Source organism: Daldinia childiae (assembly GCF_008694065.1).
Source record: "Daldinia childiae strain JS-1345 chromosome Unknown Scaffold2, whole genome shotgun sequence".
Classification (NCBI taxonomy): Eukaryota; Fungi; Ascomycota; class Sordariomycetes; order Xylariales; family Hypoxylaceae; genus Daldinia; species Daldinia childiae.
The window spans coordinates 4533900-4556059 of NW_022984643.1; the positions used below are offsets into that span (position 1 = coordinate 4533900).

Here is a 22160-nt window from a genome sequence, read left to right on the forward strand (position 1 = left end):
CTCTTCCATGAGAGTAGCTTCATTCATCATCATCCGGTCGATAGAAAAATCTCTAATTACTATGAACTACCTCTCTATCTTCTCTAGCACCTATAAATACCTGTTTATAGACTTGTCCGCAGCTTTCACCTTCTTAGTCCGCTTTTACTTCGTGACATCAACCCTCTAGTTCTAGAAATGTATCTTCTACAACCCTAGTAATTCGATCCACGATCTCATCGATATCCGTCTCAGAAACAATATACGGAGGACAAATCAAAAAGTGATCTCCTGCATACCCGTCATATGCACCATTGGCATCGAATAGGGCGATCTCATAACCATACGCAATACTAATACCAATTTTAGATCGCGACTTGAATACCAAAGAGTATCTGCCCCAACGAACGAAACGAGTCTAAGAAAGACCCCAGATACAGGCATGATGGGAAATAAGAATCTGATTCGGGTCCGAAGTCTAGTCAAGCCGAATAATCATAGACCGCTATGTTGAATAGGAGGTAGGGGTCTAGCAAGTAATACAGTGGTGATACATGCATATTGACCCCACCATTTCCAATGCAGTGGGAGAAATATCCCCCTTATAAAGACTCTGCATCTAGGTGGCGACTATGCTAAATTTTATTCATGTTGTTTCCCGACAGAATAGGACTGTATTGCCGAATCTATATTAGGAAGCTAAACGTATTTCTTGGAGTACTTATTGACAATTGTACTACCAGCCCCCTCTTTCCCATATAAACTCGGATCAGCTTTAAGAATTTAAACGTCACGTCAGCTCCAATCAGAGAACAGAGCGAATAGGATCGAGATGGTAGTTTTCGTTGTGGCGGTTGACTAAATACGGCAGAAGCTCACAACAACGTCCATGCACCAGTCCGCTCTATAAGCACAGTAGCCTATCGAATATGCGGAGACTATGCTCCTGAGTTATACCCTTCTTAGTCAAAGTTCTAACGGAACATGATTTTCTAGCTTATTAGACGTACAGGTAAGTACCCGGGAGATTATAGCATCCGACGATATCTAATCCGATGCCCATCTCTTCTCCCGCAAGGTAATATCTTAGTTAGCCTCCTGTCGTGTAGCTACAACTGCGTGATAACCTGGGCTCTTAAACAGACCCCGTTCCTTGTTGGATCTTAGCTCACAGACTTTGAACTTTCGCGCAATTCTTAAAGTGGATTAAAAAGTCTGCTTTTGAAAAGATTTTCAGCCCGCGAATCTTGCCATCCGAACGCTTAGCCTCACGCCTAAAACGAGAAGCCATGCATCCTTTGCACCTTACGCCGTATTCGAGTTGCTCAGTATCCAGGTTATACTATGGGAATCTTGTAAATACCATGTCAGTGAAGTGATGATTGCATGGTAGTACAATATTAAAAAAATCTCTCTCGTCGATGCCAAGCGATTTTATTACTGCAATCGCTTGCTCGTACATGTACACGAACAGATGTTTGGCTGGTCATTTCTCTGATGAATTAGAAATAGGGCACGGGGCGTAATACCTGGGAGGGGATCCAATAGCTCGTATAGGTAGCTGTTGGGAATTTGTAAGAACTTTTGTGTAATTCTGGCCAAAGTAGTCCTGTGAATGACGTGAACTTCGGACGAATGACCATACAAAAACCGCAACAACGCGTAGCGGTGATTGCAAAAAGATAGCTACCAAGGGAGCCGCATATACTGCAGTAAGGGTTGATGAGGAGGCGGTATAGGTCTGTGATGGTGAGATTATGCGCTATACCGGTGCCCAGTAACCTCAGCAAACCTTGCGTCCCATGTTTCGCAATTAATTCGTATTCATGCGTGGTTGATAGGACACGAGCGCGACGATTGACTTGGCGAAATTGAAAGTAGGAATGGATATCGAGATGATCAGTACCATCAATATCAGCTCTGTAGGGAGACGGTCTAAGTTACCAATTCCTGACGCGGGCGGAGTTTTAAAGGCTGTCTGAAGAGATACTAGGACCATTTGCGTTTCGCGCGGGTCTGAAAGATATTATCCCATGTCGTTTCCTCCAGGACTCGAACAAGCGCGAAGAATCATGTCTGTATCTAGATTGTCTGGATTGTCTGGATTTTCAACTGTGTCCGATGCCATCTTGAGATACCTTATCGTAGGCCAGCTTGTAGATCTTAATGAAGCTTTGCTTTGTACCAAGTAAGCAAGGTAAATTTAGGGAGTAGAGACGTAGTGCGGACAGAGGTTATTTAGTAGATAGCTGAACAAAAGTTAAGGTAAAGAATAAAAAATAAATAAGATTGCAAAAGTGGTCAATTACCTTGACTCACGCTACTTGAGTTTGCCAGTTGTATGAGCCGACGCAATATCAGACCGAATCACTGTATTGCTGGGTGGAATAACGGTGCGCGGACAAACCTTAGTTCTACATAGGTAGGCATGAATCATTTTACACGTTGATAGAAAGAGGCAGATACTGTAGAGGGATTAGGCTACCTAGTTTAGGGGGAGGAGAAAGGGGGGAACAAAGTGAAGAAATAAAAATAAAAAGTTTGAGATTTAACATTGGCTGGACTTTAACTAACTAACGTATATTACGAGAACAATCTTTTTGGTTAAGTTGGACTGAACGGTGGTTTGTATTGTAAAAAAAAGTAGACAAGACCATCACGACACAAAATATTTCTTGGGAAATACAAACTTGCCTATGATTTCAAAAGTTTTTTGACAGTGAAGTCTTTTGGGTATTCTTATAACTAGAGGATAGAGAAACAATATTAGTATCTCGGCCTTTAAGAATTATCTAAGCTGTTGGTCTCTTACAGGTATGACTTCTTAATTTATGACAATCTTTTTCATTATTTAGGCCTACTTAATATTCTCTTATGTTGATAGTATATTTGTCAGGATATAAGTAGGTAAGGAGGCCTACAGGGGTCTATCTACTATATAAGGGCGCTACGAGCCCTCGAAAGAGAGTGGAAGCCAGGCGTTACTAGTTCAACATATCATCCTTTTGGTATACCTATCCTAGATATTCACTCTGTGTATAACATCAATCACCTGGGTATAAACCCCCTGACAATATTGGACATTGAAGGATGAGAAATCATACCTAGGTAGGTAGTTGAAGTCACCTGATTTCGCAGATAGAACTTACTATGTTACATCCGGTATATATTCGGCAAGTCAACTTTGTTCAAAAGAGTTATAGTTTCCATAATGCTACGTTATATACGAATTGTGCTTCTTCAGCTAACAACAGTAGTACGTGTCATAGATTTAGCATACCTTCTAGTGTTACACAAATAGCTTTAGTATAAACACTACACAATAGTAAATACATTGTCTTACACAGTTAATTCTGGTTATTCATATTATTTTGTTATACTTATTATGGTAAAATCCTATGATATTTAGCAACATGATTATGATCATTATATCACGTCAAAAGCCCGGTAGCTTGTTAGCAACGTTAGCCTAATAGATAAAAGAGAAGATAATATATAATTAGCCAACTATGAATACCGTTATAACAGGTACTTACTTACTAGGAGACGAGTAATTTATGAGAAGAAAATACTTATTCTCGGTACTAAAGCCAAACTGTGGGACGAGGTACCACTACCGGATTTAACGGCGATACTTTAATAAAATGCGCTCAGTAATCAGTCGGATGGATTTAATAGAGGTATATAATTGACGTAATATTGGTGATTATCTGCAATTCTAGCCGGTTTGGCTGCTTTAGCATTATATTAGGTATGTGATCTAATTCGAGGGCTCGCAACTATGGTAAAGCCACAGGTAAAGTCCACCCAATCATAGTACTCCCTGCATCAGCTGTAATGCAACTAGAAGATAGGAAAGCTTGAAGTTAAATTCCCTTCCCGGGTAAACGGTATACTCTTTGTTGTGTATCTCGAATCGGGCGTGACATCGAGCATCTGATCTACCATACTTATAAGACAGTTTATCCGAATGAGGAAACATCTTTCGTCGTGAAGTCTGCAGGCGTTTAATTGTAACCACGAATGGTCTCCAAAGTGGTCTGTACCCCACCTCTTCGTGCCATCGTAGACGCGAAATCGTCTCCGTCGTTCGATCTCGTGGCAGCAGACCTTCTTCGCTAATGATCTGAGGAATTCGAATAGGAGGCTTTGTGCTCTCGCGCCTGACGCAAGGATGCGAAGGGCGAATGATATGAGAGTCCACCAGCTCTTCATTGGATGTTAACCTTAATTACATCAGGGGTGAACTCCACTTCGGTTTCCGGGCAGATCGCGGGCATGATTAGTGGATGGGGGTAGAGGAGCCGGATGTAACTCTGTTCAGCGCGATGCCCCACGTCTCGTCCTTGAAAAGTTACTAACGACAGACAGCGAACTAGAGTATAGGGGTGACATATCGCGGAGTCGGATGAATATATAATGGACATATCTGGACGAGATGGATTTTACCATTAACTCCGCATCAAGTTGTGGATAATGTTAGCTCAACTCTCATGGTTATAAGATATTCTAGAGTTATATCTAGGAGTCTTCGATATCATATTTACAACTAAACACTTTACATTTGAACTAATAAGAACGCTGCTTTTGTCTAATACCATAATGGCAGAAAACGGTAAACAAGCGGATCTGCCGATTCTCATCATTGGCGCCGGTAAGAGAGCTTCTATCACAATGAGAGATTTCTAAAACAAGCACTGAAGTACTAATATATACTCTACCCTCCTAGGCTGTAATGGAATGGTTCTAGCTCAAGCTCTTCACATGGTAAATTATGCTCTCTCTCTCTCGCCCCAAACATATACCTTTCTAGAGACCCTTTTACTAAGATACGACTAGAAAGGCATCCGATCTATAATCTTTGAGAGAGACGAAACACTCGTCCCGCGAAGGGTATGTATAAGAGCATAACGTTTTGATACCTATACTCCTATTTTCTTTGTGTTTTTTGATTATCTTGTGTGTAGCGACTAATAAGTAGCAGTAAGCAAAATGATATCGTGGAAGATTTCCCTTCTTTAAAAACGATGAGTTATCGGAGACTAACACAATATTCTTTAACCTATTAGCGGACGAGACTGGGGAATCGCTCTGCACTGGGCTACCACGCTCTTAGAGTCCATGGTAGGAGAGGAGAAATGGAGCCATATAGACTGGACAATGGTCGATCCCTATCTCAAACCCGCACAGCTCGAGTACTTCCCCATAATCAACGGTAAGACAGGCGAGGTTTTAGCAGAAAAACCCGCGGAAAATCTATGCCGCGTCCTGCGATCGCTCTACGCAAGTTCGCCTCCGAAGGCCTCCCGGACCTGCGCTATAACAAGAAGTTCGAGCGCATCTCGTACGCGGACGACGGCAAGAGCGTCACGGCGTACTTCTCAGACGGAACCTCAGAGACGGGCCGTCTGCTCATCGGTGCTGACGGAAGCCAGAGCAAAGTTCGCAGGGAACTAGTCGGCGTCGAGCGTGCTGCAGTCAAGCGACTACCCCTCGTAGCGACCTTTATCACCGCATCATTCTCGGCCGAGTTTGCCGTGGCCCTGCGGAAAATCGCCGGCAACGCACTGGCTAGCATCTGGCCGCACCCGGACAATATGCTCGGCGCGCTGACGCTGATGGACGGGATCGACAAGGACCAACCCGAGAAATGGCGATTTACCTTCTACGTCGCGTGGCCGAGCAGTCTCGAGGAACAGGCTGCGGAGGTGGCGGCGGGCATGAGCATTCGCGATCGCCTGCGCCAGGCCAAGGAGAAGAGCAAGGCGTTTGCGAACCCCATACGCAAGTGCTTTGAGTTGCTGCCTGACGACCACGATGAGGTCTACTGGGTTGGCCTGTCGAATTGGGACCCGAGCTTGCCGGAGCATAAGTGGGATAATCACGGGGGTCTCGTGACGCTGGTAGGTGACGCGGCGCACCCTATGACGTATCGTAAGTAGACTCCCTGTCCCTTTTTTTATGACTGCCACATCTACGGATGTTTCCATAGTTATCTTGAAGGAGAAAAAGTTGAATACTAACGTAACACGCTTCATCTAGACCGTGGACAAGGGTTAAGCCATGGTATCGCCGACGTTTATAACCTCGTCAAATTACTAGCCAACCCCGAAGGCCGGTCGCAGGCTGAATTGATCGACGCGTACGAGAGCGAGATGCGCCCCCGGGCCGGTGAAGAGGTCCAGCTAAGCGAGATGAACTCGATCATGCTGCACGATGGGTCCAGAGCTACGGAAAGTCCGATGGTGAGAAGAGGGTTGAGCTACGGGAGCGGCAAAGCAGAGAAACCGTATAGTGCCGTGGAGGTGAAGATGGGCTGATTTTTGTCTGCTATATAATTTTTTGGATAGTCTGTAATGTAGTAGAAGTCGGCTTGGTAATTTGCTTATCCCTTATTATTGCCACGCTCGTTTTCCTTTTCATGATATTTTGGTATCGGCATGAAGTTGTAATACTTGAAAACGGGATACACAGTAGCAGGCCACTTGAAATCGTTTCAACATCAAGTTCATATTAAGGTCAGGACCTGAGACCAGAATTAGTCTGTCGCTAAAGTCAAATACCTATGACTATACCTATAGTAGGGGGTATCAATATCCGGTTACCTGGTCCCCTAAACGCCAACCTGTTACAAAACCCTCTAACTATACATTAGGAGAAGAGCCTTTTGCCTTCTTTTTCTTTTTACTACCTTTACCACCTTTAACACCTTTACTACCTTCGGAACCTTCGGCGTTCTACGCAGAAGTCGGAGTAGCACCAGCCTTACTCTTCTTCCGCCTGGATTTAGACGGCATTCCTGTAGGGGTCTTTGGCGTCTTATCACCCTTCGTATCCTTCTTATCTGGCTGAGTAATCGTAGAGCTCTTAAAAGATGTGTCGAGATTCGGCAAAGCTAATGTTTGGAGTTTTTCTTTACGACCTGTGGATGTGAGGTGGAATTCACCAGGTTTACCAGTGATGGGATTCTCATCCATGTAGTCCCCACCGTATTGCATGTGTATCATGAATGAATGCTCGGCTAATCGAGAGTCCACGGCTACTGATTGAGTCGTCTTCTTTGATTCCGGAGCTGTCTTGTTCCCTTGTCCCTCGGGCATTGGCGTCGCCCCTTTCGACTCTAGTGCTTGTGCTCTATTGTTTGTAGTACTGGGTGCTGTTTTGTACATATGTCCGTGGGCTGGCGACCAGGTTCGTGCGTTATCCGCAGCCGCGAAACATTTGCTCAAAGCTGATGAGATAGTAACCTAGAGACCAAATGTTAGGCTCGAATATTTTGTAAATGAGAAGGGTAATATATGGGATAAATACCATGCGGAAACTCAAGATATCCGCAAGTGTTGGTGCCATATACACATTTTCCCCGATGACATAATACGCCGCATGGACAGTGACCTCGTCCTCGGGATCCCGTTTGCGACGCGTCTGCTTGTGGATGACCCAGACGCCAGTCCCCATACCGGGACCCGACTCGGCAGGCTCTTGGGCGACTATATACTCTAATCCTGACATTTGTTTGAGGCGGCCCTCAAATTGCTCACGGGTCGAGATTATGAACTTCATGTTTTCATTGAATGTAGCTTGGGTAAAGAGAACGGCATTGTTGGAAGTACGGTCGAAGAAGGGAGACTCGGCGAAGTAAAAGAGTATGTTATTGGAATGTAGGCCTCCTAGGGTTTGCGCATAGTTTGGATGGCGCCATTGAATCTCGTCTAGTGGCTCGTTGCTCGTCGCCATTTTTGTCGATTTCCCGTCGGATCGGCCTTAACTAGGAAGTGAGAAGTAGTCGGAAGCTCGAAAGATGGAAGTTTGACTCTAAGGTGTGGAGAGTGGATTGCGGGAAGCTCTTATCGATATTGTATTAGACAGGTACAGTACCGCCCTAGTGGCTTCAAGTGGGACTGTTAGGTAATGCAGGGTACATTTTAGTGTCTTAGTTAGGTACTTAGGTACTTCGTACTTATCCTCAATTCAATTAATATTCTTAAGCTTCAATCATCCATCAACACTCCCATCTCTATACCTCCACAGCACTTCGCAAGACTTCCCGAGAAATATCAATCCTAATTCGATTCAACCATATAACCAGCTAGCACAACGCTATGGATCTTGTATCGAGCATCCGTAAAACGGGCTCGCGCGGCGGGGTCAACTTCAATTGGGAGGATGTCGCCACTTCGAACCACCGCGAGAACTACCTCGGTCATAGTCTGAAAGCCCCAGTCGGTCGTTGGGCAAAAGGCAAAGATCTCACCTGGTACGCGAAAGCTGACGCGACGGAAGCATCCTCTACAGAGACGGAACAGGAAAGGGCAGCCAGGGAGCGAAAAGAAGAGCTCAAGCGAATTAAAGAAGCAGAAGAAGATGCGCTAGCTCGTGCGTTAGGTTTGCCCGTTGCTCCCCGAAACGTTACAGGTGCGAATGCTATAGGTGTAAGCGAAGGAAGAGGTGTGATGGACAGTGGAGATTCTACTGCTACTCCAGCGGATACTAAACGGTTACCCAACGACGCCCGGCAGACATCCACAAAACAACACGACTCTGGACGGCATCACCGGAGGAGACATAGGAGCAGAAGCCGTAGTCGAGAGAGACATCGGGACAGATCACCCAGGAGAAGAAGTGAGCACTATAATCATAGATCAAGAGATGAAAAAGACGACAGGCATGATCATCGGAGGCGGAGGAGTTATAGTCCTGAGCAGGGGGACCATAGACATAGAATATCTCACCGACGAGAACATAGCCGCTCTCGGAGCCCAGAGAGGATTGAGCGGAAAAGAGACGGGAAAGAAAGCTTTAGGCCTAGATCAAGGGATAGGAGACCACGGCGAAGTCGAAGCCCCCAGCGACGTGGGAGAAGGAATTCCCCCGGCGATCACCACCGATAGCCATAAAACAAATTACATAAGCTATAATAGGTATACTATATAATTTTGCTAGGCCGATATTAAATTAGTAGTTAATGCTACATATTCATGAGATGCCTCATGTTTACGAGATTATTCTCGAGTTTGCAAGGAACAGTGTTTACAAAGAACAACCCAGTATGACCTACTATGTGTTTGTAAACAGCCCAAGAGCTGGTAGCACGGGGACGTAAGAAGGAAGGATGTACCTTAAACATTATCTGCCTAGGTACCTACCTGGTATATATAGGTATGGACCTAAATTAAAGCTGTAGGTGATTTCCAATGTTTACAGTAACTGGATGTCAAATGTCAAAGTACATACATGAACATGCGGAGTTAAGTGGAGTTTACTACAGATATATGTACATATGAGGTAGATACCTATTTTCGGACCTATCAATCCCCTAAACCTGGAGCTGGGGGCTAGACCTGCATCATTACCAAAAAGCCAAGACGAATCAAGAGGCTTCAAACCCCCCTTCGACCTTACAGTGTACATACATTTATCTTTGTCGCGTGTATGCGTTTATTCACTGTCACCGAGATTTAGTTTATTTTACCGTTTACATGTTTATTGTTCTACATGTTGTTTGTTCTAGAATTTACCTGAGTAATTTGCCTAAGAGCTAATACCTTACGCGGGTCTTTGCCGCAGCTGCAGCCTCAGCAATTGCCACTATTAAATTGGATGACTGCCTCATATTCCGCAAACCAAACCAAACCAAACCAAACCACGCGCCTCTTGTTTACAGGAGATGTCTTTCTCGAGTCAATAAATACTTCTTTATTTTTCCCTCTTTCGCTAGAGTACAAATCACAACCACGTTTCTTTACTATTATGCCCTACTAAACAACCATCTACTTTACTAACCGTAACAATGGATTATGGAAAGCTTCGAGCCGCTGCCTTACGGGACGGCGAAGATGAGGAAGCCGTAACCGTTGATACTCGAGCTTTAATCGACAAGGTTTTAGCGAGATATTCGGGCGAGTGGACTACATTGCGGGAGCTTATTCAGAATGCCGCCGACGCCCAAGCCACTACTGTCAAGATAAAGTGGGAAACCCTACCCTCGACTCAAGTTCCTCTACCACCTACTACAGATCGATCCGAGATCCTGAAGCACGTAATCGCAAATCATACCCTCAAGCGACTTGTCGTTCAGAACAATGGCCAACCATTTACAAAGACTGACTGGGGAAGGCTTAAGAGGATCGCCGAGGGCAACCCCGACGAGACTAAGATTGGCGCTTTTGGTGTAGGATTCTATAGTGTCTTCGCGGACTGTGAGGAACCCTTGTCAGCTCAGGCCACGAGGCTATGGCCTTCTATTGGAAAGGGAATGCTCTCTTTACAAGAAAACTACAGGTCCCTGAGGATCAATGCAGCTCAGATACAGCCTTCGTTCTAGACTATCGAAATGCGACAACAACTTTGCCAAATCTACTGTCTGTTAGTCAGTTCTTAGCTACAAGCTTAACATTCGTAGCGCTCCAGAATATTGAATTCTGGATCGATGACTACAAAATCCTCCATCTGAAAAAGAAAACTAGTCCTAGCGTCGACGTTGCGCTGTCAAGAGATGTCGAAACCACGACCAAAGAACGTCTCATGAAGGTCCAGAGCGTTGAACGTGCGAGCGCACAGATAGACGCATCATTCATGGGCGCTATCGGGTGGAAACCCGAAGTAGCAGCAACGGCCAAGAGCGAGGCTTACGGGTCAGGTAGCTCGGAGATGCCGTCTTTACGGAGCTTCTTTTCTAGGCTCACCGCCAACCCTACCACAGCGAAAGCCAACAAAGTAGCGAAAGAAGAGAAACTTGCCCAAGAGGCCATATCTGAAGATATAACTACATTGTCGTCAAGCAGTATATTTCTTAGGGTGACTACTGCTGCGATCAAGACGTCCGTTACTACTAATTTCTCGGCAGAGCTAGAGAGGGCCACCAAAAAGCCTCCACCAAAGCTAGCTAAGTTGTCAGTATTGACTTCTTCATATGATGAAACGCAAGCCTCGCAGAGTTCTACGAGCTCTACAGCTGTTTCTAAGGCTACTAATGTATTTGCCTCTGTACTACCGAGCAAGAAAGGCGGACGAATCTTCATTGGGTTTCCAACTACCCAGACGACCGGTGCTGGTATTCATATTTCAGCGCCCTCCGTCATACCTACTGTAGAACGGGAGGCTATTGACTTAAATGCAAGATGGGTCAGGACATGGAATATTGAAATGCTGCGAGCTGCTGGTATCATGACTCGCCTTGCTTTTTCGAATGAGATGGCCGAATTGCAGATCAAATTGCAGCGAGCTGCGGAGACATCAAACGCCGGCATCACATCGAAAGAGGTCGCCAAATATATGCCAGAAGCATTACATACGCTAAAGGCTTTCACATTCGGAGATTCTACGCCCAGTGGTCATGTTTCGCAGATAATTGAGGAAGCATTCTGGACATCATACAAAAAACCCTTCGTAGAAGTCTACAGCAGTCGAGGTGTTCTTCCTACTAACAAAGTTCGGCTTGGTTCAGAAGAACTTGCTAAATTTGTTGATGGAATTCCGGTAATTCCACCCGAACTTGGAACTACTGGCTTCATTCAGAAATTGGTAGAATTTGATTTACTTTCTGCCATAACTGTGGACGATGTCCGGATAGAACTATCTGGAAACCCGCTTAATAAAGCCCAACTCATTAGTTTCATAGATTGGGCCAGTAAAAAGGCTGCTGAAGGCGAGCTTGATTTACCGAGTAGGGACAGACTTCTTGATGTTGCAGTGGGCCTCGTCACCGATGGGGCTGATGAGCAAGGCGGTATAATCGCCCTAGGAAACATCAAGAATTATATTAGCCCAAACAAGATACCAGCTGGCTTGCCAATCCCGCCGACTACTTTGCCGTACGATTTTACTAAGCACTGCAATTCGGTTCAATTGCAAGCTCTAGGGTGGGAATCCCTTGAGATTGTTCCTTGGCTTCGGTTCCTGATCGAAACCGGTTCGAGGAGACCAGATGAACAGAACTTAACCAAGTCCCCTAAGTTTTCGATACAAATCCTAACGGTATTGTCAAAAAGCTGGGACAATCTTAGTCAGAGCTCCAAAGGAACCGTTACGTCATTGCTCCAGAACCATACTGTTATGCCCACCAAGTTGGGAATGAGGAAGCCAACAGAGTCATTCTTCCAGAGTGTGAAATTGTTCGATGATCTTCCAACTATTGAGGGATGCTCCTCACTCAAGGACAAATTTCTCACCGCTATCGGAGTCAGAAAAACTGTTGATCTGGATACGATCTTCACACGGTTGCTAAATCGCTCAGCAGAGGCTGAGGATTCTGGACAAGCAAAATGGAGTCATGTCGAACTTATCAAATATTTGGCATCAGTACGGCAAGATATTCCAAAAGATGATCTAAGAAAACTCAAGGAATCACGTATTTGTCCGGCCGAAGATGGACCCTATGGTCTAGAGTCAACCAAAGCAAGCTCACAGCTGTATAAAGTCTCTGATCTTTATGAACCTAAAGGCCCACTTCGATCACTTGGACTCAGGCTCATTCAATGGCCGGGTGGAAACCTACGGCCTGGAAGCGCCGAAGGGAAATTTTTAATCGATCTTGGCCTTCGTCCATATCCTCCAGCTTCTATAATTGTCGTCATGATGGCTTCAATCAATCCGACAGTAAGGGCTAATGCTATGAACTATTTCATCTCTTACCACCATAGCAATCAGTATGCATCTTCTAATATTGGGGCATCGACCAAAGCCTTCCTCCCCTTGCAAGGAGATGCTCAGCAACTCACGACTCCATCTCAATGTTTTACGAATGAGGCCGCTGCTATGTTAGGTTTCCACATCTTACGTAGTGATCTCCATCCTCATCCCTGCGCCGTATAAAAATTTTATTTGCCCTTGTAGTTTTATATGTCATTTTACTAATTGCAACACAGAAATTTGGCGTGGTTGCGGACCCCCCTATCTACGAATGCATTGAGCGGTTATTGGCCAAACCTCCCTCAAACCACCAGGATGCCGTCTCACTATTTGGCTATTTTGCTACTCGCCTAAATGAGCTTAATGGTAGCGCGATTGTAAAGCTTCGAGAAGCTCTTATCGTACCTGTAGTGCGCAGAAAAGAGTTAGCAACCTCCCGGCTGGCGACAGACAAAGAAGATAAGGCCGGCAATGTTGTCCACCTAAGTCCCCGTCAATGCTATCTAGGTAGCTCAACGATGTATGGAGATATTTTTGACTTTGTTGACTTTGGCAGCTCTGCGAATGCATTTCTATCAGCGTGTGGCTCGAAGACCGAACCGACCAAGCTGGAAATTGCCCAGCTAGCAGCAGGCGAACCTGCTAGATTGCTTAGTGTTCTTCAAAGCTCAGAGAAATACCTAAGCGTTTTGAAACTATTAGCTGAAGAGACAGCAACTTTGAAAAGAGACAAGGAGCTATGGCGGAAGATGAAATCTTCTCCATTTCTCCTTGCATTCAAAGAGATCAGCGCACCGGCTAAAGACAAAACATCGGAAACTGAGGAAGACGAGGCACCAATCAGATCGTATCAACTTGCGACCCCGGCTAGCATCGTTATCTTAGACGATTACATTAGCTACCGCTTGTTTAAAGACCACTTGATCTGTGCGCCAGAGGAAGACGCTTTAGAAGCCTTCTATATGGCTCTCGGCTCTCAAACTCTCTCCGCTATTGTCCAGGAGGATCTCAGAGTTGGACCGCAGAGTGAGAAACAAGACGGCGCGCTTTGGCTTCGGAAGCATGTTCTCGAACGTTCAAAGATCTTCATCCACGAGTATGCCAGATACACGCGGGATGCCATCAAGCACGATGCGAGGTGGCTTGAGAAGAATCTGACTGTAGAAGCTGTGCGGTCCGTCTCGCTTCGCCGATCACTTCGCGGCCAAAGTCAGTCGCACACCGAAAAGAGGTCAGCAGCGAGTTTGAAAGCTACCAACGGCTGGATCCTTTATGTTGCATCCGAATCTTCTCGTCCCGATATGTACCAAGTAGGACAAGCAGTATGTCAACTTATTCTAAATCGGCCAAGTCAGCAAGCGTACTTTTTCTTTGAGCCGTTCCTGAAACTTGATTTACTGGACCTGAGAGCCCGCGGATACAATGTTGATCGCATCCTCAGAGCCAAGGCTGCCGAGGCTAGAATTGCAGAGGAAGAAAGGCGCAAGGCCTTGGATGCTGAACAGGCCAATATCAGGGAACGAGAAGCAGAATTTAGAAGAAACACTCAGGCTGCTGCTTCGAGGAGCAGGAATAGGACGCCGCCGCCACGCATGCCTGGCGGATTTGGATCTCCTGATGACAGCGAATCACTCTCGCCACCACCAGCCAACACGCCACAACAACAGACTAGGAGAAGTAAGGGCTTCTTCTCGAATTTCTCTAAACGATTTGGCTTTGATACCTCTAGCGAGGCGGAGGATAATCTGAGGAACTTAATAGAGTCAGACCCAGACCCAGAGCCAGCTAAGTTACCGCCAGCTGAGCCCTCAACAGGGTCAGGGTCCAAACCTGGCAAGAAGGACGACGGCAAGGTCACGAATCCCGCCATAATCCAACAGAACCTTCTCAATGCCATCATGTCTACAAGAGCCCATGACTCTTCCCAGGTTTATTCACCGCCAACAACTCGAGAAGTTAAGGAACAAGCTACTTATTGCGATGACACTATAGGAAAGGATCTCAATTTCGTAGCGGACGCATCAAACGGAATGCGCGTATTCGTATCAAGGACGATACCAAATCTCAACCCTGCTCAGTTCCTTACGAATAATCACATCTCTATCAACTCCTTTGCGTCAATACTAGCCGACGTTAGTGATGTTTATTCCATCAACCGCTCCTCACTACACATTTTCTACGATGAGGAGGGAGGTACGATTGCTTTCAATCGTGATGGTAGTATCTTCTGCAATCTACGCTTCTTCATCCAGCTTCACGTCGAGAATATGTCAGGGCAAGGCAAAGCTGCCGCCTCCGTCTGGTGGTGGGTTGTATTAGCCCACGAATTAGCTCACAACCTTGTTCAGATGCATAATGCAGACCACAGTTATTACACGTAAGTATACTTAAGTTATATTGATCATTATGAGTATATGCTAATATGAAATAGCGAGTCATTTATCCAGCAATACTTCCCCGTAATGATGGTGAAGGTAACACGACTACTGGAAAGCGAACCAGCACCTCCAGCTAACGAGCGGCCGCTCCTCCCTACACTTCCCGGACCCTCTACGGCGCCACCACCACCATACCGAGAACACTAAGTAATGGAACTGGTAGACACAGGATAGATGTCGTTTTCGCATGATCAGAGGATATTATAACCTCTCCCCGCAAGGCAGAATTATTACATCGGACTAAGACATAGCATAACATAACATAACCCAAGTTAGATAGCATAACAAACAGTTCTGTCTGGCATTTCAAGGCGTTGGGGAATTAGCAGTCTCGCAATATAGACGGGGACGAGTATCACGCCGAGATGAGGCGATTGCATTCGCGGAGGATTCGCTGTATAGTAGATGAGCCGTGACGATTGGCTGCTTGCTTGCTATAGATCGCCGCTATGCGGAATAGATGCGCGTGCGTTATGAATATTTAGAATGTGTTGGTTTGATGATTGTAATTTGCGGAGTGTTCATACTATATTCTGTTGAGTCACTGTTGAACATACTTAATTTGCTAATAATTACTAAATTTTATTTTTTATACCTAGTACAATACAATGATCTGTTGATATGATTAAGGGGAGAAACTTCATGGGATAAACATACTAAACGTAAAACATGTTGATCCTATTTCATCGAAATAGTCAAAACTCGTAGCACACACATACATTCTCGTAAATATCAAAAGCGTAAATATACAGCACAGAATGCAAACAAATCGTCTTTTTAATTTCACCGACTCCCTTTATATACATAACCACAGCGAATTACTCTTCACAAACACACAACCCCGCCCATCCCCCCACTCTACTCTAAAACAGCATAATCCAAACCCCCATATCACTCCGCAACCCACCCCTTCCCAGGAACTTTTCTCTGCACAATCTTCCTCACCGGCAACGGCCAGCCCAACCCGCCACCTCCTTCCGCCCGCATATACGGTACAACCCAGCACTCCCGCGCGCCATCCGTCCTCGGAACCTCCTTAATCGGCTTACCGTACGACAGCAACGGGGTTCCTTTCGCCAGCGCGGCCAGCTGCGCGCCCGTAACATCCGTCAGCGCGAGCATCCTCGTCTTGGGAATCTTCTGCGCGGACGGATCGGCGGCTGCGCGCTGCAGGTTGGTGTATACGATGTACTCGGGACACTCCTGGGGGCTGCGGTGCGCGAGCGAGGACGACGGGTGGATGTATACTAGGCCGGCTAAGGGGTCGCGCGGGTCCGACTCGGCGGGCTTAAGGGGCACGTAGGGGACGTCGATGGCGCGGCGGGGTTTGCGGAAGATTTCAGGAGGGGAGGGAGCTAGGTCAGCGCGGATGGCGACTTGGTCGATGAAGCCTGCGGCAACCATTTGCTTCAGGGCTGTGATTTGCTTGGGACTAGGCCGGTCTAGCTTTTCTTTGAAAGTTAGGTTGGCGAATGCGGGAATGTCTTTTTGAAGTAGGCTTGTGATCTGCCGGCGGAGTTTCTGGGCTTCTTGGAGCGCTTTGAAGCGCACGAAGTGGTTCTCGCACCAATGTTCTGTCGGGTCGTGTGCGAATTCCCCGACGACTTGGAGGAGCTTAATGGCGTCGGAACTATCGTCTAGAGAGCAGAAATTTCGGTGAACTCCGTTATACTTACGTCGCGCTAGGATCTGCTGGTTTTCTGCGGCTACATCCTGGTTAGTGCGGAAGTCATGCTCATGATCCATTGCCAGAGCTGGAATTGCTTGACTTTCTGGGATAAACACCTCCGCTACAGATAATCCTGCAACGAGTGCCACAGTATATGGCAAGCAATCGTGGAGATGTCCAACAAGAAGGATGCGCGCAAAGCGGGGCGGGAGAGGGAACTTTGCCATCGTCTGGCCAATTTGAGTAGCTTGCCCTGATTCGCTGATGGCTGAGAGATATTGGAGCAGTTTCTCAGCTTTAGCAAGGCTTTGCCGCTCTGGTGGTGTAGGAAAGGGGAAGTTGACTACGTGTTGCAGCCGCATTGCCTTGAGTTGCAACACTACGCCTTCGATGGGCATTCTCAGCAACTCGGGGTCGGCGAACGCGGGGAAGTCCCGCTCATACACTGCAGAAGAGTATAGTCGATAGCAGTGACCTGGTCCAGTTCGACCAGCACGTCCGGCTCTTTGATTCGCACTAGCTTTGCTGATCCAGCCGATCTCGTAGCTTTGCACTCCGGTTTCTCTATTATATCTTCGTTCTTTGGACCGCCCCGAATCAAATACGTAGCGAACACCAGGTATCGTCAAACTTGTCTCGGCAACGTTTGTTGCAAGTATAACGGCACGCGAGCCCTCGGGCGGATCGTCAAATACTCGCATTTGTTCTCTCGTAGGTAATAATGAGTATAAGGGTAGTATGTGCATTTTCAGGGGTCCTGAACCAACTTCCTCCGAAATGTCGAATTCACCATCGTCCTCATCCTGCTCATCGTCCTCGTCAATAAATGGTAGGTCATAATCATCATTCGCCATTTCATTAGTTTCTCCAAAGTCGATATCCTCGACTTCTAAAGGAGCGTCGTTGGCGGATATTCGAACCTTTGGATATACGATAGGATTCATAGTACCAGTCGCAAGCTTGAGCTTCTTGCTCAACCTTTGTATTTCATCGTGTCCAGTAAGGAAGACAAGGAAGCTACCTGGTGGGAGCTTACGATGTCCTCTCATAATCTTCTTGAAGGCCTCGTCAACATAGTCGTGATGGGTCTGCCTAGAAAAGTGCATAGTCACCGCGTGTTGCCGGCCCTCAACGTTAAGAACCGGCGGCGGTATTGGGAATAGTGTTTGATTTTTTTAAAATCGTCTACCCGCAAAGTGGCGGACATGATAATTAACTTCAGTGGAGCTAACTTGGGGTCTTCGTTAGACATTTCCTCTCGCAACTTAACAACTCGGCTAAGCATCCCAACAAGAATATCTGTATTGACGCTCCTCTCGTGAGCTTCATCGATAATAATAGCAGAATATTTGCGAAGGGAGATGTCGTTGGCGACTTCACGAAGAAGCACACCATCCGTCATAAATTTAACTGCTGTATTATTATCAACCGTGCCCTCGAATCGAATCTGGTATGCAACAGCGTTTGATCGATCACCAAGTTCTTGTCCAACCCTCTTTGACATACTAACCGCAGCGACTTTTCGTGGCTGTGTCACTCCTATCATACCTGGTGTGGGTGAGTTAGGTGAGCCGTACCCAGCTTCGAATAAAAACTGGGGTACTTGTGTTGTTTTTCCTGATCCAGTAGCACCACAAATTACCACAACATTATTATTGTGAATGGCTTCCATGATCTTCTGCTCCTCGGCTACTACCGGTAGCTTAAGCCGCGCATCTTGTATCTCAGATGTCCTCTGGACTGGAACACTAAACGCCTTTCTCCCGCTGTGCTTTGTCGGAAGTAGTTCCATGGGTAATGGGTCTTGCTCCAGCGGCCGTGGCTTAAAATCCTTAGGGACCGTAATATTCAAAACCGAATTATTATTGTCGACAGGCTCATATCCAAGGGCTACATTACGCTGTTCATGGGCCCAGGATTTGAAAGCCGAGGATCTCTCTTTCCTCTTCGAAACGTCTTCCTCCTCCTCCGATGATTCATCATCGCTGCTTGACTCTTGATCTGTAGATTCATCTTCCTCAGCCTCGTCCTCTGAGGATTCTTGAGACTTGGCTGAATCATGAGCAGACGCGTCGGAGGTAAACCCATTCCACTCGTCATCGCTAGCGTCATCTTCGTCCATACGTTCTTCCGCACTCTCGGGTGATATTTCAGGTAGTATGATTTGTACCTTCGCATGCACCTTCGACTTTACGCCACCACGCTTCTGTCTCTTTTGTATAACTGGTCGCCCCTCGTCGTCTAACTCCAACGGACGTTTTAACCCCGACCCTACTGAAACTGTTGAATTTTCTGTTAAAGCAGTTTTAGCATTGCTGGTAATAGAGCCATTGACCGCCGGCGTAGCATTCTGAGAAAATCCACCTTCTCGACTTTCCGAGAGACTAGTTTTCGAATGTGCTTCAAAATCATCTTCTGATTCATCGCTTGCGAAAGTATCCTTAGTTTCGAAGAGAACATCATCGTTGTCCTCACCAACGCCTGCTCTTCGTTCTCTTAGAGCGCGACTAAGTTCCTGGCGTCTCGTCTCTTTCCCCTGGCCGAGACTTCGACTACTCGAAAATAAGCTGGTGTCAATCTTATTCTTAGCTAATTCAGCTAGGAGAACTCGATTCTCATCCTTTTTGAGCTTGTTGTCGATATATTTCTCAAGGCGCTTAGCTTTTTTGCCGCTAACCTTAACTTCACCCTTCAGTTCATTTCTCAACTGAGCTCTTCTAGCTTCACGGTCTGCTTTCTGAGCGTCCGGAAGAATTTCCAGCGCATTGCTGTCGATCTGGGGAGGTGCATCTCCGCCATCTTGGGTGCCATTTTGTAACGCTTTCTCACGCGCAAGGACCTTGTGTTTCCTTTGACGCGGCACGAATTTTGGCATTTTTAGTGTTGTCGATGATGAAAACTTGAGTGATGTACTGAGAAGAGAAACGACATTGAAATTTTGACCGCCTGGCAGAATTTCTTCCAGATTGAATCAAATCAAGTTAGCGCGGGGTACATTAGGTCGTTTCAATGGTAGTGGTTCCATTTTATAAGCTGTAGACCCGCTATAGTGGATATCCAAGTACCTTAGGTACCTAGGTACATAGGTGTTTTAATGCTAGCCACAGCTTCTTGTTTGACTACCTCTATCCTGATTACCTACGTACATCTCACAAGTTGATCATCTTTCAGCTTTCCACTTTCAATTCTCGAATTTCAACTTTCAACTTTTAATTGGCATTTTAAACATATGGATGCCTCAGAACCAGTCGAATGGCCGTTCCCGGCTCAGTCAATAACTGCTAATGGACTTATTGACGGAATAGAAACCGAAGCTTGTGCTATGCACTTTTCGGACAAGATACTTATGACTCTATCTCAAGAGGGCAGATTGTCGCAATGGGTAAATTACTACTGTACTAAATCCATGTCCCAAACCGCACTATTAATTTAATGATAGATTCAAGTATCATTGTCGGCACCATCACCAGCCAGCGTAGACATGGCCTTAGCAAATTCCAGCTTGCTGCCCTTGTCTCACTTAACACCCAAAACACTACTTGGTGGAGGTGGTGAAGAGCGTGAATCCTTAGCCCAGCTGTATGCTGTTCAAATCGCTAGTCACATCGCAAGGAAAAACTCGGGCGAGAATCGGGATCTCCTCGTTGGACTTGGTCTCAAAACGCTTAAACCTGAACGCGAAGCCTTCTTTGACGTCCTTGAACTCGTTCAAAAGGTCTTGTAGATGGCCGAGAAATCAGACAAGCAAAATCATAAACCCCACCTCTAATAGAATCGGGTACAATGAATCGAAATACCTCATCTACATAGCTACCACGGTAGCACTTGGAGCTACTGCCTTTTTTGGCTTCTTGGTTTTTGAGAAATTCATCTCTCTCGATCTTGAATCTCATTTGACACCCTAAAGTTCATTAATTATGGTCACCTTCGGCCTAGATGTGGAAACTTACAGTCGCCGCAGGAGATGGGTTTGTATTTGGCAGGATTATTCTCCGAGGTACACGAGGGAACAACGCCCTCGACGCAGTTGAAGTTAAGACCTATTAAGCGAGTGAGCGAACATCTCAAGGAAAGCAACGGTATAGTGATATACCAAAGAAGAATGGTAGAGAGACGCGTTCTCCACCGGACTCGTTTGTGACTCTATGAACAGTGGATTTATAAATGTCATTGCAGAGCCGCATCATGAAGTCGCCAATGTTGACAACAAGAGTTCCTTCAATTGGAGGTGCCTTTGGGAATTATTAGCATCTGTTAGTTCTTCATGCCGTTCGTGTCTTACCCTCAGCCATTGTCCCTCTCTAGACAGCACTTGCAAACCACCCACCCGTCTTGCCACAAGAGCGTAAAGAGTTGCAGGTCTGTATGACTTCCTAGACCAACAAACTTATTTTCGACTTCTTCTACGGTCCTGGGCGGATAGTAATTGAAGACACCATCTGCTCCTGGGTGTGTGACTTTGTCGTCCCAATAATCTTCTTTTAGGTCTAGCGAAAGAGCAAATGCCCTAACTAGCCTCCTAGCTAGAGTCAAGCAACTCCTCCAATATGCGAGAGCGTCCTCCTTAAAATTTGGCAAATGCTCTGTACCCTCCCACTTTGATGCCAAAATCAGTCAACTTAGTTCCACTCAAAGTAGATAAATAGAGGCCAAATATACGTACCACGAAGTCTTCTGCGCGGATCCATGATCTCACCTCCTCGGGAAGCTCAGAAACGTTCACTGGATGATCTGGATCGAGCTCCGGGCTATACCGAAATGAAAATGACTCTCTGACGTCGACACTCTCGGTTCGGGAGATCTGGGCCTTTCGGTTTCCAAGGTATCCGTTATAATACTTGCTATGTGTCCTAGAGTCGACTAGCATCTTCTTCTCTAGAGGCTGTCTCATAAAGTTGATCACTTGCTTCTTGCATTGAGCAATGACTTCTTCCGGTATGCCATGGTTCTTGATATAGAAGAAGCCGTTATTAGTAGCAGCTAATCTGATATTATCGGCGACACTTTTACGGTCGGAAAGCTTTTCGGAAAACATAAGTGCCAAGTCAATAATCGGGATCTCATCAGTCGTACAGTCTCGAGGAGGATTCGGTAGTACATCTCGATAGACCGGGCCAAGAGCCGTCCGAAGTTCAAGTTTCGTAATTCCAGCCATTATGAATGATTCCTATGAGTTTCGCAAATTTTAAGTAAATATAACGAAAACAGTTTATGTATAGGCTTATGTTTAATCCAACGGCCTGGGAGCTTCTTATATCTTCAAAGTCTCACAGTCAATTACCTCAGCAAGCAGCAGTAAGATAGATAATTGAGATAATTGATATAATTGAGTGGGGGAATCTTATGCAGAAACTAGCAGATTATCCAATAACAAGACACAAGCCCTTGCAGTTCATCAACATGTACGACATATATAGTCGATAGCGTCCAATACATAGCTAATC

General features: G+C 46.0%; 6 protein-coding genes across 7 annotated transcripts; 3 read left to right on the top strand and 3 right to left on the bottom strand.

Moving 5' to 3' along the window:
• Positions 1-5237: 5237 nt before the first annotated feature.
• GL218_02107 (uncharacterized protein) lies at positions 5238-6299 on the top strand (the record flags this gene model as incomplete). The annotated part of the gene is made up of 2 exons (XM_033578599.1): positions 5238-5913; positions 6022-6299. 2 exons carry the CDS (start codon positions 5238-5240, stop codon positions 6297-6299), a joined length of 954 nt encoding a protein of 317 aa, XP_033439032.1.
• Positions 6300-6716: 417 nt separating this feature from the next.
• Positions 6717-7716, bottom strand: GL218_02108 (Mediator of RNA polymerase II transcription subunit 6; the record flags this gene model as incomplete). The annotated part of the gene is made up of 2 exons (XM_033578600.1): positions 6717-7226; positions 7291-7716. The coding sequence occupies 2 exons, from the start codon at positions 7714-7716 to the stop codon at positions 6717-6719; spliced, it is 936 nt and encodes a 311-aa protein (XP_033439041.1).
• Positions 7717-8081: 365 nt separating this feature from the next.
• GL218_02109 (Multiple myeloma tumor-associated protein 2) lies at positions 8082-8870 on the top strand (the record flags this gene model as incomplete). Its single annotated transcript, XM_033578601.1, has 1 exon — positions 8082-8870. One exon carries the CDS (start codon positions 8082-8084, stop codon positions 8868-8870), a length of 789 nt encoding a protein of 262 aa, XP_033439040.1.
• An 899-nt stretch (positions 8871-9769) lies between these two features.
• GL218_02110 (putative hatpase c domain-containing protein) lies at positions 9770-15194 on the top strand (the record flags this gene model as incomplete). The annotated part of the gene is made up of 4 exons (XM_033578602.1): positions 9770-10178; positions 10382-11457; positions 12846-14986; positions 15041-15194. 4 exons carry the CDS (start codon positions 9770-9772, stop codon positions 15192-15194), a joined length of 3780 nt encoding a protein of 1259 aa, XP_033438125.1.
• A 2630-nt stretch (positions 15195-17824) lies between these two features.
• Positions 17825-19591, bottom strand: GL218_02111 (putative ATP-dependent RNA helicase PB1A10.06c; the record flags this gene model as incomplete). The annotated part of the gene is made up of 1 exon (XM_033578603.1): positions 17825-19591. The coding sequence occupies one exon, from the start codon at positions 19589-19591 to the stop codon at positions 17825-17827; it is 1767 nt and encodes a 588-aa protein (XP_033438126.1).
• A 693-nt stretch (positions 19592-20284) lies between these two features.
• GL218_02112 lies at positions 20285-21871 on the bottom strand (the record flags this gene model as incomplete). Of its 2 annotated transcripts, XM_033578604.1 has the most annotated exons (7): positions 20285-20433; positions 20480-20617; positions 20667-20756; positions 20810-20948; positions 20999-21047; positions 21104-21312; positions 21380-21871. In XM_033578604.1, the coding sequence occupies 7 exons, from the start codon at positions 21869-21871 to the stop codon at positions 20285-20287; spliced, it is 1266 nt and encodes a 421-aa protein (XP_033438127.1). The 2 variants fall into 2 exon arrangements, with proteins under 2 accessions (XP_033438127.1, XP_033438128.1); XM_033578605.1 differs by lacking the exons at positions 20999-21047; positions 21104-21312 and having other exon boundaries at positions 20285-20413; positions 20514-20617.
• Positions 21872-22160: the final 289 nt, after the last annotated feature.